This window comes from Phyllobates terribilis, unplaced genomic scaffold (assembly GCF_046119375.1).
Source record: "Phyllobates terribilis strain yellow unplaced genomic scaffold, ASM4611937v1 Scaffold_12__6_contigs__length_324123572, whole genome shotgun sequence".
NCBI lineage: Eukaryota > Metazoa > Chordata > Amphibia > Anura > Dendrobatidae > Phyllobates > Phyllobates terribilis.
The window spans coordinates 29138792-29156124 of NW_027362772.1; the positions used below are offsets into that span (position 1 = coordinate 29138792).

A 17333-nucleotide genomic window follows, 5' to 3' on the forward strand; every position below is an offset into this window, starting at 1 on the left:
TTTGGTGTCTGAGGCTGAGAGGATTCTACATCCTCCAGCAGATAACCAGTCCGCAAGGGACTGTATATTCCTTGGCCTAAGAAGCCTGGAGGCCCTGCCACAACCGAAGGGACCAGTAAAGCCGTACAAGGCTGGGAGCAGAAAGGAACCCACGTCGCAGGCCATACAGGCGAGAATACACGGAAAGCTCGGAAACGTGGGCTGTTACCCTATCAGGAGGAGATAGCCAGAAGGAGCGCAGAAAGCACGGTAGGCCTACACCCTCACCCTGACCAGGGCCAATTTCCCCGTTGCTCTCAGACATCCAGGTCCCCTCCTAGGTGGGACTGTTTATGGGTCAGTTTACCTGTTTCAGTAAAGACCCTGGACTGCAACCTGTTGTCTGTGTGCTCCTTGCTCCTCCAGCACTATCGGCACTGGGACTCTCACTACCATCACTCCCACCATCCACTACACTGCCCTGGGGCCGCACTCTTCCCGTGGGGAGTCACACTACCCTAGCTGCACACCTCATCAGCCCCAGCGGTCTGCATGCAGCGGCGGTTCCTAATAACCGCAATCCACGGGTGGCGTAGTCGGACATTATCAATAACACATAACGGACTACCACTGGCCTGACCACCCTGAGCCACGGAACCGGGTTGCCACTACTACTCCCATCGTTCCCCTATTGCCCGGATCCGAGTGCCCCACGGCCCAGGGGGCGAGTCACTTACATTGAATTATATTGTCTGTACTCATTATTTATCATCTCTCAGGGAGTTAGCACTTGCACTTTACTTGATGCTTAATTGTTTCTGTTGCTATACTACTGTCAAGGATATATATTGTACTCTACATTAAATATAAACTTTTGCTCAACAGAACCACAACATTTGCACTTTATTATTATTATTTTTCCTGTGTATACTTTTGGTTATCAAATAATTTGGGATAAATAATCATATATTGATCTTATTTCGGGGATGTATTAAATCATGTACTTCTGGATTGTATGAACATTCTCTTTGTTATATATCTAATTATTTATTCATTAATATAATCCAGATTTATTGCTGTGACATTAACATTCCCTTCTCTGTTTTGATACCCTCCTTATTGACCTCAGATCAGTTTATTAAAGAAGTTGTCCACTACTTTTACATTGATGCTCTTTCCATAGGATAGGGCATCAATGTATAATCGGCCGTGGTCCCGCACGTGGCACCCCCGCCGATAAGCTGTTATCGGTGCCGGTGGCGTCCGCTGGCCGGAAATGCTCGCCTGCGGGGCTCCGCCGTCAAGTGGTAGTGGCCGCTGGGGTATACTGCACATCTGCCTCCTATTCAATTGAATGGAAGGCGGATGTGCAGTACACCGTGGAAGCCACTACCACTTGACGTCAGAGCCCCGCAGGTGAGCACTTCCGGCACCGATCATACATTGATGCCCTATCCTACGAAAAAGTAGTGGACAACTCCTCTAACTTTTTAATTATTTTCTAATAGAAATTATATTACATAAATTGATGGGTGATCTCTGTTACGCCTTTTTTTGGATATATATTGATGGAGGAACCCTCTAAATTAAGTTGTGTTCCTGAGCGAAAACAAAATAAGTTGTTCTATATCTATTCCATATTAATCATAGTTTGCCTAATTCGTAAAATATTCCCCAATATTTTTTTTTATTGTCCCTTCATGACCGGAGCATTTTCCGTTTTTGAGTTTTTGTTTTTTGCTCCCCTTGTTCCCAGACCGTTTTTTTTTTAATTTTTATTCAATATGGCCATGTGAGGGATTATTTTTTGTGGGACGAGTTGTACTTTTAGACGCCATTACTAGTTTTACCATATTGAGTACTGGAAAATGGGAAAATAATTCCAAGTGCGGTTAAACTGCAAAAAAATGCAATTCCACAGTTTTTTGTTTTTTTTTCTTTCCACGTTCACTGAATGCTAAAACTGACCTGCCATTATTATTCTCCAGGTCATTTTGAGTTCGTAGACACCAAACATGTATAGGTTCTTTTTTATTTAAGTGGTAAAAAAAAATTCAAAGTATGCTTTAAAAAAAAAAAAAAAAAAAAGCGCCATTTTCCAAGACCCGTAGCGTCTCCATTTTTCGGGATCTGGGGCTGGGTGAGGGTTTATTTTTTGTGCACAAGGCTTATGTTTTAATTGATACCATTTTGGAGTAGAGCCGATGTTTTGACCGCCCGTTATTGCATTTTATTGCAATGTTGCGGTGACCAAAAAATCATAATTCTGGCGTTTGGTATTTTTTTCTCGTTACGCCGTTTACTGATCGGATTAATTCTTTTTTTATATTGATAGATCGGACCAATCTGAATTTGGCGATACCAAATATGTGTATGTGGGGTTTAATTTGTATTATTTTATTTTGAATGGGGCTAAAAGGGGAGTGATTTAAACTTTTTTTTTTTATTTTTTTAAAAGCATTTTTTTTACACTTTTTGCTTGTTTCTATAGTCTCCACAGGAGACTAGAAGCAGCAACTGTCCGATCGCCTTTGCTACATAGAGGCAATGAGCAGATCACCTCTATGTAGCAGAAATGGTCCTGTGCTATGAGCGCAAACCACTAGGTGGCGGTCATAGAAATCTTTACATGACAACCACTGAGGTCTGCTGCAGACCCAGGGTTGTCATGTCCACCCATCAGTGACCCGCGATCAGTCAGTTGTGAGTGACGCGGTTCCGGTGTGGCACTGTTAAATGCCGCTGTAGAGATTGACAGCAGCATTTAACTAGTTAACAGCCGCGGGTGGATCGCGATTCCACCCGCGGCTGTTGCGGGCACATGTCAGCTGTATAAATCAGCTGACATGTGCCTGGTTCAGTGCGGGCTCAGCGCCGGAGCCCCCGCTGAATCGGCCTTTCCAACATGGTGCGTACTATTACTGACCACTTCGGAAAGAGGTTAATTCATTCATTCATCATATTAAAGGCAGCTGATGGACACAAAGATGATTCCAAAAGAACAAAACATCAAACCACTTTGCAAACCAGTCGATTGAAAGAGCATGAATATCTTGGAATATTTGACGATGGCAGACCACAAGAACTTGAAAAGCTTTCAGAAGAACCATTTCAGCAGTAGAAGACATGCAACGGTTGGAGTCAAGACGACTTTGACAGCACCACCAGTGCACTCATACTTAGTCTCCACTATCATTCCAGAATGGTTACGGACTTGTAAGCCAAGATCGCAGAGGCTTTGCGTTGCACATGCTGCCACGTATGATGGTGAGTTGTGTCCTGCAGAAATTTCATGTTTTTTAGTAAATAAAATTCCACTTACAATAATTTCAACGCTACATGATCTTTACAATGACTAGGTGTCCTAAATACTGTTCCACCGGTGCAACACATCAGCTATATAGAGACCAACCAAACCTGGGAACCCTTAAGCCAAATTTACTGGCTCTTTTCACTTAGAAATCATTGAGGGGTACTCAGGAGCTGCTGCTGAAAACAGCATTTTCTTCATATTTCCAATATTCTTCAATAACATACTGTATATTTATAAAAAAACATATCAATAAATAAATTGATGATCATTTTTTAAGGATGCAAAGCTCCAAACCCCCCTCTTCCCATTACATACAATAGCTATAAATTTATATGACAATATTGCACCTATCTCTAGATACCACTAAGTGTAGCTCACCCCACACATACTTATACAGATTCTTCTTAAACATGAAGGACATTTCCAGTTCCTTAAAATGATTTGCCAAAACTTTAGAATGCACTGAAATATCAAATTGAGTCACACTCCCGGTTTGTATCTCCAGCTCTCTCCAGCACTCTCATACCTTCACTTCCCAGTTTCATTGCCACCCTTTGTACTTCCTGTTCCTCTCCAAAGAATTGGCTGCAGTGAATGGTTGCAAAAGTCACATGTCCATCTTGAGATGGATCAGGAAGTAGAGAGTCCGTCAAGGGAACTATAGAATCAGTGGCATGAGAACAATGGGGATTTGAAGCTCTGTAGTGTACTGTATGTAAAAAAAATCTTAAGCTAGACGTACCATAAATTTGATCAGCTCAGACATTTGAATCTATTCAAGATATAAAATAACAGGCATATCCATGAAAAAAAAGTTTCCCTATTAAAAATTCCTTTAATACAAAGTGGCAGAAATCCCAAATAAAATAATGGGATGCATTAAAAGAGGCATAGATGCTCATGAGGAGAAGATAATTTTACCTCTATACAAGTCACTAGTGCGACCACACTTAGAATACTGTGTACAGTTCTGGTCTCCGGTGTATAAGAAAGACATAGCTGAACTAGAGCGGGTGCAGAGAAGAGCGACCAAGGTTATTAGAGGACTGGGGGGTCTGCAATACCAAGACAGGTTATTACACTTGGGGTTATTTACTGTGGAAAAAAGAAGGCTTAGGGGTGATCTTATTACTATGTACAAGTATATGAGGGGACAGTACAAAGACCTGTCGACTGATCTTTTTACTCTGAGGCCAGAGACGGGGACAAGGGGGCATCTTCTACGTCTGGAGGAAAGAAGGTTTAATCATAATCACAGACGGGGATTCTTTACTGTAAAAGCAGTGAGACTATGGAACTCTCTGCCGCATGATGATGTAATGAGTGATTCACTACTAAAATTTAAGAAGGGCAAGGATGCCTTTCTTGAAAAGTATAATATTACAGGTTATATATACTAGATTCCTTGATAGGGCGTTGATCCAGGGAACTAGTCTGATTGTCACATGGAGTCGGGAAGGAATTTTTTTCCCCAATGTGGAGCTTAGTGTTTGCCACATGGGTTTTTTTTTGCCTTCCTCTGGATCAACATGTTAGGCTATGGGTTGAACTAGATGGACTTAGTCTTCCTTCAACCTTAAAAAATAAACAAAAAACTATGAGATATTATAAGAGTTACCTGGGGGGCTTTTGTGTCACACGTAGACATCTATTCATAGGTCCACTGCACTTTACAGTTTCTAAAGTGTTACATACATCATCCCGCATGCAAGATGGACAGACCACACCATTGAGCTCAGAGCTGGTAGATAACACTGTCATGAAAGAGAGCAGTAAATACAATTGTACAAGGACTCTTTTAGATAAAGTGTAATTGACGCGCCCCTGGGCCTGTGTCGCGCTGCGGTGCGCACGCGGGAGCTTACCCGGAGCCGGATCCGTGGAGGGTTGTAGTCTCGTGGCGGTGACCCGGTCCGTGCCCAGGGAGTCAAACTGGACGGCAGTCTACTAGTAGTAAATAGTTGATGACTACGCCACCCGTTGAGTGCAGCCAGGGAGCTGCTGCTGCGGGGCAGACCGCTGAGGCCGATGGTAGGATTATGCAGCGTGATAGTATAACCCCCAACGGGAGGGGTATGGTCTCAGGGCAGCCGACGTGGATGATGGGGGTAGCAGGAACCACTCAGAGACGGTACGGTGTAGTTCAGGGTCTTTACTGGTGACAATGATAGACCCTCCCGGAGTACTTGCTAGCGAACGGGGCCTGGTCAGTCCTTGAGCAGATGGGATCTCCCCTGGCCAGGCGTAGTTGTAGGCCTCCCAAACTGACTGTACTCTTCTGGCTACCTTGCTAGAAGCTGATGTAAGTAGCCCACGTCCCTGAGTGTACCGTGTGGTGCTCACCCGTATGGCCGGTGACTCGGGGCCTTCTAATGGCTTCCGCTCCACGATGGCGGTGCTGGTCCCACGCGTGTGACCGTGCCTTCGGGCTTCTGGGCCAGAGGACCTGAAATCCCCTGCCTGACGGATTCTGCTGCTGGGTAGGAGTTAGTCCCCACAGCCTCGGACTCCGGGTCCGGAAAGAAGTCTTCTTAGTCAGGGCGAGCTCTGCGGCTGCCAGCCCCTGACTCCTTGTAACTCTGCTGTTTCCTATGCTGCTTCTTGTCTCTACTCCACTTGTCTGACTCACCCTGCCTCAGCCCCGGGTTTATACAGGGGAAGTTCTTCCCCTCCCAAGACTGGGCAGGAGGTGTGGCATGCACAGGATCCCTGACCAAAGGACCTCCCACCTGCTCTCAGACATAACATTACATTACTGTGGAAAACCAGACCCCTGGGGTGCCACATTCCCCCCTAGTGAAATTTAGTACTCCGGGACTAAACACATTTAGAAAAACATAACAAGGCAAAAACATTAATAATACAATAAGAAAACATATAAAGATGGTTACGGCGTGTCCGCAACCGGGTGCAGTCTCTGAAGAGAGCAAGGTGTCCATTTCACCAACACAGGGAGACGTAACCAGGTAGGGGTCTGTCCTACCCCGAGTCCTTAACAGTCTCTAGTCCATCCTGGGTTACGCTCCAACTATGTACAAGGATTCCCGGTAAATCCACCAAGGATTCCTAAAAATAACTAGAAACACAACATTATACACAAGCAACAAGACACAGAAAAACATAAATAAAACAATTTATACATTTTAAATTCTCCAGCGTGCGGGTAACTGGCCTCTAGTGGCCCGAGTGGACCTACGGAGCTGACTGTCTGGCCCTGAACTACAGGGTGTAGGAGCTGTCAAGGGTAAACTGGGCAGCTGTCTACCGGCTCTTTGTCTCACTAGGGGTACGACAGGCTCACTATAAGCAGAGGGTTGATTCTCCTGTTCTGCTTGTGTGGAGTCTTCTGCCTCCTGGACCGGCTGTTCTTCCAGCTCTACCCGTTGCTCCGTAGGTTCTTGGGATGATGGTTGGAGGAAGGTGAGTACGGGTACCACAACTGCACCATTGACTTGAGTCCAAGACTGAGGGAAGTCCCCGAGCACGGTACTAACCATATCTTCCCTTTCTTCCACGGGTCGATGGTCTTCTTGTTCCTCTTCAGGGTTCCTCAGTTGTTCGGGACACTTCTTCAGGTGGTCCCGGGATACAATGGCTGTGGTTTCCCCTCCGTCTTTACTGATGGTACAGACCTTCGGGTTCTCGTGGCTTGAGGGCAGTACGGTGTACGGGTCCTTCTCCCACTGGTCGTCCAACTTGTGGAGCCGTCTCTTCCTCTTCAAGACCTGCTCTCCGGGTACCAGGGGAACAGCGGGAGCATACTGGTTGTAAGTTTTCTCTTGTCTTTCCCTAGCCTGACAGAGACTTCGCTCCACGCTCTCCTGTACTCTCCGGTACTGCTGCTGCCTCTCTGTGTCCCAGTCTGTTTCTGGTGAAGTGTCCTCGGGGGTCAGGACTCCCATTTCCAGGTCAACAGGTAACTTACCAGGTCTTGCCCTCATTAGGTAAGCCGGGGTACAGTTGGTGGAACCTACCGGGATGTGGTTGTATAGGTCCACCAGATCGGGCAACTTTTCAGGCCACAGACTGCGTTCTTCCAGGGGCAACGTTTTTAGAAGATCCATTACCACCTGGTTCATTTTTTCACAAAGTCCATTAGTCTGCGGATGGTAGGGTGTCGTCCTTATCTTCCGGCAGCCATACAGATTGCAGAATTCCTGAAAGACCTCCGCTTCAAAGGCAGGTCCCTGGTCCGTCAGCACTTGGTCCGGGTACCCGTGTGGACGGCAGAAGTGCTGCTGGAAGGCTCTAGCTGCTGTTTGAGCCGTTAAGTCCTTGACGGGGACGACAACCAAGAACCGGGAGTAATGATCCACGATGGTTAACGCGTAGACGTAGCCACTTCTGCTTGGGGTCAGTTTTACATGATCCAAGGCTACCAGTTCCAACGGTTGCCGGGTGACGATGGACTGCAGGGGAGTCTTCTGGCTGGCTCGGTCCTTCCTTCTCAGGTTGCACGGGCCACAATCTCTGCACCACTTCTCGATGGTTCCCCTCATGCCTACCCAGTGGAACCGCTCGCGCAGCAGGAACTCCAGCTTTTTCCACCCAAAGTGTCCAGCTCCGTCGTGGTATGCCTCCATCACCATGGCTGCGTCTCTTCGTGGCACCACTACTTGCCAGAGTAATTCATGCGTCCGGGAGTTAACCATTCTGCGGCACAACTTCCCTTTGTAAAGGAACAGTCGACTCTTCTCTGCCCATAGTTGTTTGGCTTCCTCCGGAGCGTCTGGTTCAAGGCGAGCCTCCGGCCGAGTCAGCATCTCCTTCACCAGTCGGACGGCAGGGTCGCTGTCTTGCGTTTCCGCCCAGTTGTAGTGGGGTAAGGGGTTCAACGTAGCAGCCTGCTTACTCCTTACCCGGTGGGAATACTGAATAGTCCCATGACGGTGGAACGCAGGGAGTTCAACTTCTTCCAGTCCCTCCGGATCTTCTCCTCCGTCCGGCAGGTTGGGCATCCTGGACAGGGCGTCCGCGTTGGTATTGGAGCGTCCTGCCCGGTATTTAATTGTGAACTCGTAGTTGGACAGACGGGCCATCCACCTCTGCTCCAGGGCACCGAGTCTTGCCGTGTCCAGGTGTGTCAGCGGGTTGTTATCCGTGTACACGGTGAACCGGGAAGAAGCGAGGTAATGCTTAAAGCGCTCAGTGATTGCCCATACTACGGCCAGGAACTCTAACTTAAATGAGCTGTAATTCTCGGGGTTCCTTTCGGTGGGTCGCAGTTTTCGGCTGGCGTAGGCGATTACTCGTTCCTTCCCCTGCTGGATCTGGGACAGTACGGCTCCTAGCCCGATGTTACTGGCGTCGGTGTAGAGGATAAAGGGCTGGCTATAATCCGGGTACGCCAGGATTTCGTCCCCCGTGAGGGCCATCTTCAGCTGGCGGAAGGACTCTTCTTCCAGCTCTTCCCATTTGAAGGGCGGCTTCTGGTTCTTGGCCTTCCGGGACTGGCCTATCAGGAGGTCCTGCATAGGTGCTGCCTTTTTGGTGAAACCGGGAATAAACCTTCGGTAGTAGCCTACCAACCCGAGGAACTGCCGCACTTCTTTTACGCTGGAGGGGCTTGGCCATTCCTTAATTGCGGTGATTTTATCAGGGTCGGGAGCCACTCCGTCAGCGCTCACTACGTGTCCCAGGTACTGCACCTTTGGTTTCAGGAGGTGACACTTGGAGGGTTTCACCTTTAGGCCGTAACTCGCCAGAGCCTCGAACACTTCCGCCAGGTGTTTCAGGTGGTCCTCATACGTCTTGGAATATACGATGACATCGTCCAGGTACAACAGGACCGTCTCGAAGTTTCTGTGGCCCAGACAACACTCCATTAGGCGTTGGAAGGTTCCTGGTGCGTTGCAGAGTCCGAACGGCATGCAGGTGAACTCGCTAAGTCCCATCGGGGTGGTGAATGCGGTCTTCTCCCGGTCCGCCTCTGCTACAGGAACCTGCCAGTACCCGCTAGTGAGATCCAAGGTAGAGAAGAAGTTAGCAGATCTTAAAGCAGCCAATGACTCCTCTATCCTTGGTAAGGGGTACGCATCCTTGTGTGTGATACGGTTGATTTTCCGGTAATCTACACACATCCTCATGGTGTTGTCTTTCTTTTTGACTAAAACTAATGGGGCTGCCCAGGGGCTACAACTATCCCGGATTACCCCAGCCTCCTTCATGTCTCTAAGCATCCCCTTGGCGTGTTGGTAATGTGCAGGGGGTACGGGTCGATACCTCTCTTTTATGGGAGGATGATCTCCCGTGGGGATGCGATGTTCTACCCCCTTGACTCGCCCGAAGTCTAACGGGTGTTTACTAAACACTCTCTCATACTCTTGAACCACCCGATAGACTCCTTGTTTCTGATGTGAGGGAGTGGAGTCAGTACCCAGATGTAGTTGCTGACACCAGTCCTCCATGTCTTTCTTAGAGCCGTTACCTTCCTCCGGGTGAGATGGAGGCAAGGGTTCCACAGATTGTATAGAATTTTGATTAGTGATATATAATTTGGCTAGCGTGGCATACCGGGGCAGGTACACTTCCCTCTCCCCGATATTTATTATGCGAACGGGCACCCTCCCATGGCGTACATTGACGACCCCCCGTGCTGTCAAAATGGTGGGCCTACTGTCTGAGTAAACTGGTTCTACCATTGCCTGGTAATCTCTACCTCTCAGACCAATAGCTGCCCGGCACCAAATCATCATTTCACTTTTTGGGGGCATGGCAATAGGAAAAGGGTCACACATTCTTACGCTACCAATCTCACCGCCGGAGAGTTCCACTTGTTGCCGTTGCATCAGTGCCCGGATCTCTTTCTGGAGCACCCGCTGCTCGCCGGAGCTGGCATTCTTGGCAACCTGCTGTAAAAGGAAAATCACCTCTGCAAGACAATTTTCAATTACATTAGTTCCTAGAGTTATTTTTGGGTGACTCTCATGTTTATCAATATCTACAATGATCAGTCCCTGTGCGGCCAGTTCGACTCTACCAATTTTGATGGTCACCTCTTTAAATCAGATCTGTGGCACGGGCTGACCATTGCTGGCGATGATACTCAAGTCGTCGTCGGGGTAGCGGGTAATATCCGAGTCATTCCAGTACTGCTTGAAGAGCACGTACGGGATGGTGGTGACCTGTGACCCGGTGTCCAGTAGGGCACTCATGGGAATGCCATCCAGTACCACAGGCAAGACTGGACGTCCTCCCACATATCTGTCGCGCCAGTTCGATGGGCCTGGTGATCTTTTTCCTGGGGGTTGGCCCTCTACCCCAGGTTGTGCCCGTTTAAAGAACAGTACCTTGCCATATGTCCGGGTTGATTGCAGCGGCGGCAGATGGGTCGTCCGTCCTCACTGTATCGGTCACTGGGTCTTCCTCTGGCCGGTGGGGTCCTCCTTGGTCGACGCCACGGGATGTCCTCCGGTCCGGATGCCAGCTGGATCTTCGCTGGGGTGGAAACCTGTAAAGACTGCACAGTTCGGGTTAGCGCAGCAACGCTCTTAGCTAGCTCTTGGACCTGATGGTGTAGGTCTGGAGCCGGGTCATTGTCCAAAGCCTGCGCATCAGCTCCCACAGGCCCTGCTGACAAGGGCGCCGCCTCCTGGTAGTAAGTGGTAGTGGGGCGTCTGTGGGTCACAACGCCACCTGGTGCCGGTTCTCGGAGCACCCGGATGGCTCTGTCCTTGAACTGTGCAAAGTCCAGATGGGGATCCTGTAAGGCCATTGCCCGCAACTGGGTTCGGTGGGCATTGCAATATAAACCCTCTATAAATTGTTCAGTCAACAGCCTGTCCTCGTTTCCCACCCCATCAGGGTCGGTCTGCTTTATGGCCCTCAGGGCCTCTTGTAGGTTTAGTGCATAGTCCCTTATACTCTCATGCGCTCGCTGCTTGCACCCGTAGAATCTAAGCTTAATCTCGGCTGAGGTGCGGGTATCAAAGGTGTCCTTCAGCCGGGTTAGTATCCCTGCGACAGTCTTCCTCCCAGGTGGCCAGGATTTTACTTCCCTTTTGGCTGCCCCTGTTAGTTGGGCCACCAGGATGCTCACTTTTTGCTCTTCTGTGAGGGGGTACACCTGGAAGAGGCTATCCAGCTTTTCTCTAAAGTCATGCAGGGTATGTGACTCCCCTGAGTACTGGGGTAGCCAAGCTGCTCCCGGGATATAGGGCATGGTGAAGGGCATAACTGCAGCAGCGGTAGCGCTGGCGGGGGTTGAGGCAGTGAAGCTCTCCTCCGTATCCGACATCTTCCTCCCCCCTAGTGGACCGTGGCCTACCTTGCGATGATCCTCTTCCGTAGGCCGCGGCTCCGCAGTGGATCGTCAGGGTTGAGGACCTTCCGTCGCGCTCCTGTGACGTCGGCGTCTGCTGGGCTCCTTCCAGGACCTTACGCAACGTCCGGACGTGAGGCGGGGCTTCAGTTCTCGCGCGCTTTCGGAGTCCACGCCCCTCTTCTTCCCGCGCGGCGTCCTCAAGATGGCGTCCAATGGCGGGAAAACTCCACGGATGGCGGGAAGAAGGTCGAAGATGGCGCCGGATGGCGGGAAAACTTTGCGGATGGCGGGAAGAAGGTAGAAGATGGCGCCGGATGGCGGGAAACCTCCACGGATAGCGGGAATCTTCACCACTGGTAAGTTTGAACAGTCTTTGCTTTTCAGGCACGCAGTACCCGGTGGTTGCGGGCACGAAATCCTGCCGACTACGCCAAAGTTGACGCGCCCCTGGGCCTGTGTCGCGCTGCGGTGCGCACGCGGGAGCTTACCCGGAGCCGGATCCGTGGAGGGTTGTAGTCTCGTGGCGGTGACCCGGTCCGTGTCCAGGGAGTCAAACTGGACGGCAGTCTACTAGTAGTAAATAGTTGATGACTACGCCACCCGTTGAGTGCAGCCAGGGAGCTGCTGCTGCGGGGCAGACCGCTGAGGCCGATGGTAGGATTATGCAGCGTGATAGTATAACCCCCAACGGGAGGGGTATGGTCTCAGGGCAGCCGACGTGGATGATGGGGGTAGCAGGAACCACTCAGAGACGGTACGGTGTAGTTCAGGGTCTTTACTGGTGACAATGATAGACCCTCCCGGAGTACTTGCTAGCGAACGGGGCCTGGTCAGTCCTTGAGCAGATGGGATCTCCCCTGGCCAGGCGTAGTTGTAGGCCTCCCAAACTGACTGTACTCTTCTGGCTACCTTGCTAGAAGCTGATGTAAGTAGCCCACGTCCCTGAGTGTACCGTGTGGTGCTCACCCGTATGGCCGGTGACTCGGGGCCTTCTAATGGCTTCCGCTCCACGATGGCGGTGCTGGTCCCACGCGTGTGACCGTGCCTTCGGGCTTCTGGGCCAGAGGACCTGAAATCCCCTGCCTGACGGATTCTGCTGCTGGGTAGGAGTTAGTCCCCACAGCCTCGGACTCCGGGTCCGGAAAGAAGTCTTCTTAGTCAGGGCGAGCTCTGCGGCTGCCAGCCCCTGACTCCTTGTAACTCTGCTGTTTCCTATGCTGCTTCTTGTCTCTACTCCACTTGTCTGACTCACCCTGCCTCAGCCCCGGGTTTATACAGGGGAAGTTCTTCCCCTCCCAAGACTGGGCAGGAGGTGTGGCATGCACAGGATCCCTGACCAAAGGACCTCCCACCTGCTCTCAGACATAACATTACATTACTGTGGAAAACCAGACCCCTGGGGTGCCACATAATATTGTGTAGAACAGTCTAAACACATGGATTATTGAGACCTTAATCACATTTTATTTGAGGATTGAGCATACAATGCTATATGTCACCGATAGGACACTTATTTAAAAACTGTTTGTCTCTGCATAATCAGTTACATGTCATGGCTCAGTTTCGGGATTTAATTCGGTGACCTTATTCTGTGTGATCTATTTCCCTCTCTGTTGAGCCACAGCCTGATTAGTCTCTGTCCAAATGCTGATGGTTCTTTTGTCCTTGCTTTCCTTTTTTTTGATTTGCTTCACTTCAGGTGTTTTCCATTTTCTCTTTTGTTTCTGTCCTATCACATTTTGGGATGGGCTTTATAAAAATCACTTTTCACTGACTTTCTTTGCTGGCTATACTTCTATTAAGATGGTGTAAGGAGTTCAAGCTCATCAGCTAGGGATTATCTTGCTTGATTAACCCCCGTTTCTTTTCCTGCTGTCTGTGAGTCCTTCTACCAAGCACCCATTTCTTTATGTTTGGAGGTCTGGGAGGTTTTTCACTTTGTCTATTTATTTTTTGGTTCTCTGTATTTTTCCCTGTCTATCCTGCGTGAACGTGTTTAGTTTCTTATTCTGGTTTCTGGTGTCTCCCTGCACGTGCTCCTTTCCCTTTCAAGGATTTGTGCTGTGGTCTCTTCTCTTATTCCTCAGGAGTACTGAGAAAAACCTCAACAGCCTTTTAGGGAGCCAGGTCCAAAGAGGTGTTTTCTAGTTGTGTGGTTAGGGGCCTTCCTAATTTGTACATGGACCAGTTGGGTGCAGGTACAGCGTCTCTCTTTGTATGTCCTTTTCTTGTACCATTAGCCATGTGAGTGTGTAAAAAGGTTCATAACATTATGCTAATAAATATGTTGAAGAAAATGCCAATGCACCGGGCCCAGCATATGCCAAAAGAGGGTAAATGATATAGATACGTTTGGCCTATTTGTGCCAGGAGCGCACCTAAGAACTTTGAGTGTTATTTGCTTTCACTTACTGTGATCAAATTTAAGTGAGACAGTTTCACATGGGCTTTGGCTCCCACATTTTTTTTTTACTCTTCTTTGTTTTTAAGTTGTTCATAAGGTTTTCATGTTTAATTTTTTTTATACTTTTTAAAACAAAAACTACATGTTTTTACCTCATGCAACTAAATCGACCCTATGGGGGTAAAGTTGGCATATCCGGGGAGAAACATATCCCAGATTTGCCAACCTAAGCCAACTCATGAAACACATAGATACATAGGAGAAAAACGAGTTAATTGGCGTAAAAAATATATAAATTTTTATTCCATCAAATTTAAAAGCGTACATAGTAGAGAAAGAAATGACATAATACGGATAGTATAGAGACACTAATTAAATTACCAGTGTGGCAAGATATGTTACAGAGTATACACATATAGTCACGCATATGGTCACAGTGGGACATAAGCAACATAGATCATATAGCATAAGGCTGGTATATCAAAATAATCCGATGAGTATAATAATATATCATGTTTTTACCTCAACATGTGAAGAAAGCTTTAGCATAGCCTTTTTTTTTAAATTTTGCAATTCAATGTCAAGTCCAAGGAGAATCTCTTGCTCTAGAGTACTTGGAAGAACTATATTTTATATGGCCTTCGATTGGCATCTCGGACCCATGTACATTTTCTAGACGTTTTACACAATGATACTACTTATTTTGTCCTAAGTCATTTCAAATAGTTGTAGTACTATGTGACTTCTGTTAATTCCTGACAATGCTCTTACCTTGTCTTTGTATACGACATCTGTTTTCTGAACTGTTATCCTGGTGACTACCTTTGGCTTCCTTCGAGATCATGCATCTCACCAGTGATGATATCATATACAAGCATATACAATGGTGGACAAAGTTAGAAGAGGGCCAGTCAGGGCTGCCATCAGGGCATTACTGCCCTTACTGGTATATGAGGCCTGGTGAACAGAAGCTAAGCGGGGCTTGAACAGTTCCTACCTGTGATATTTCCTAGTCTTGTCAAGCTCTAGGACCTACTTCTAGCCTTCTGCTAAACAGCAATGCACCATTGATGCCAATTTTTGTGAATTAGATCCTGCTATAAGGATAGCACTCTGGATAAGCAGGATTCATGTATTTTCCCACATCTAGCTGACGATTTTGGTGTTTTATTGATGTCTTATGCATCCACAATGCCATATGTTCCTGATGAAACTTAGCAAATTTACTGTTCAGATGTTTCAAATCTACCCAGTTGTTAATATAGCCAAATCTACTATTCAAATTCTTTTCCAGGATTCCTCCAGTTCTTAAAAATGCCTACAATTTCTCTCCTGTGTCCACTATCCCTGTTTCACAGCAGTTTTGGATTATTGCCTGGAAGATTCAAGACACGATGCAGTAAGTTTCCTAGTCACTTCCCTACAACAACTTCTGGTCCTTCCAGGTAGTTCCCTCTGTCCCCCATCCCCTTGTCTATAGTGCGTGAAGATGGTCATGTATTTGCATATGCGAGCAGTGCGGTACCTTAAAAATAAAGTTTCTGACTTACATTGAGGAATAGGAGGAGCACAGTTGTCGGTTGAACAACATGTAGTGTCAGTCCGCAATTTCATTTGTGTTGTAAGAAGATTTCCTTTGATGTTGCATTCCAATTTATCTTGACATTGTCTCATGATTGCTAAATGACTTTCCTCCTCTGAAAAGGGGCATAAAGGGGATTGCTTTCTCAAAGAATGTAAAAAAATACAATATAGAGATAATAATGATATGAATATCCCATTACAGAGTTTTCTTATCAAGACAACTGCTTTTAAACTCTTCATGACCTTGCGATTTTTGTTTTTTGCACTTTCTTCTTCCAAGAGCCATAACTTTTTAATTTTTTTCATCAATATAGGGCTTGTTTTTTGTGGGTCGAGATATACTTTTGAATGACACCATTGATTTTATCATATAGTGTACTGAAAGACGGGAAAAAAATCCAATTGTGGTGAAATAACATAAAAAGGGCAATTCCACAATTTTTTTATATTTTTTTTTATTTACCATGTTTAATACATTGTAAAACTGACCTGACAGTCAGTTACTACATTACCGGAACCTTTATCAACACATAAATACATCACCAGAACCACCATCAGTACATGAGTATAAAACCAAATCCACTGTCAGCACATGAATACATCACCAGAACCACCATCAGTACAAGAATATAAAACCAAATCCACTGTCAGCACATGAATACATCACCCTAACCACCATCAGTACATGAATAGATCATCAGAACCACAGTCAGTACATGTCTACATCATTAGAACAATCATCAGTACAGAAATACAGCACCAGAACCACCACCATGTTACGCTCATGCCCGGCCTGACTGGCATGAGCATGGTTATTGATCCCACTGGACCATGAACTGAGGAGTGCCTGGAGGGGCATGACTAAGTATTAACTCGGTCCGACCAAAGTCGCACAGTGGCTTAGTCGACTCTGTGAACCAGGGAGGAACGGAGCAGAGGGACCAGGTGCTACTCCAGGACAGACCCTGGTCATGGCTGTTGACCCACACCGAGGAATGCAGGAACGGGCAGGCACAGCTGGTATGCAGATAGGTGGGTACTGGCAGGCACGGCTGGTATGCAGACAGGCAGGTACTGGCAGGCACGGCTGGTATGTAGACAGGCAGATACTGGCAGGTATGAACGCAGGCTGGATAGGGACCAGTACAGACTAGGATACAGGAACAGAGCCGCGGGTGCGGTGGACAAGCGGGGCCGAGCAGAGCGAAACCACAGGTGCAATGGACAAGCAGAGCAGAGCAAAACCGCAGATTCAATGAACAAACAGAGTAGAGCGAAACTGCAGGTGCGGTGGACAAGCAGAGCGTAGCGAAACCGCAGATGCGGTGGACAAGCAGAGCATAGCGAAACCGCAGGTGGGGTGAAAAAGCAGAGCAGAGCAAAACTGCAGGTGCGGTGAACAAGCAGAGCAGAACAAAACCGCAGGTGCGGTGAACAAGCAGAGCAGATCGAAACCGCAGGTATACTTAACAAGCAGAGCAGAGCGAAACCGCAGGTGCAGTGAACAAGCAGAGCAGAGCGAAATTGCAGATGCCGTGGACAAGCAGAGCAGAGCGAAACCGCAGATGCGGTGGAATAGCAGAGCAGAGCGAAACCGCAGATGCGGTGGACAAGCAGAGCAGAACAGAGCAGAAGGTGCAGGCTGACAGGACAGGGCTCTGTTCACATGGAACAGACTGGAAAATACAGGAAGATAGTTAGAATACAGGAGGTAGATATGTAGACAGGGAAACGGGACAAGCAGATCCAGATACACACAAGGTACTTACTATGAAGTAGCGAATGGACAC

General features: G+C 47.9%; 1 protein-coding gene across 1 annotated transcript in view; it reads right to left on the bottom strand.

The window, feature by feature from the left end:
- LOC141172977 (uncharacterized) overlaps window positions 1-17333 on the bottom strand; it is a 76323-nt gene that overhangs the window by 30621 nt on the left and 28369 nt on the right. Inside the window, exon 3 of the mRNA XM_073657588.1 lies at window positions 15510-15656. Within this exon, the coding sequence (XP_073513689.1) occupies window positions 15510-15656 (147 nt within the window). The remainder of the gene's footprint in view (window positions 1-15509; window positions 15657-17333) is intronic.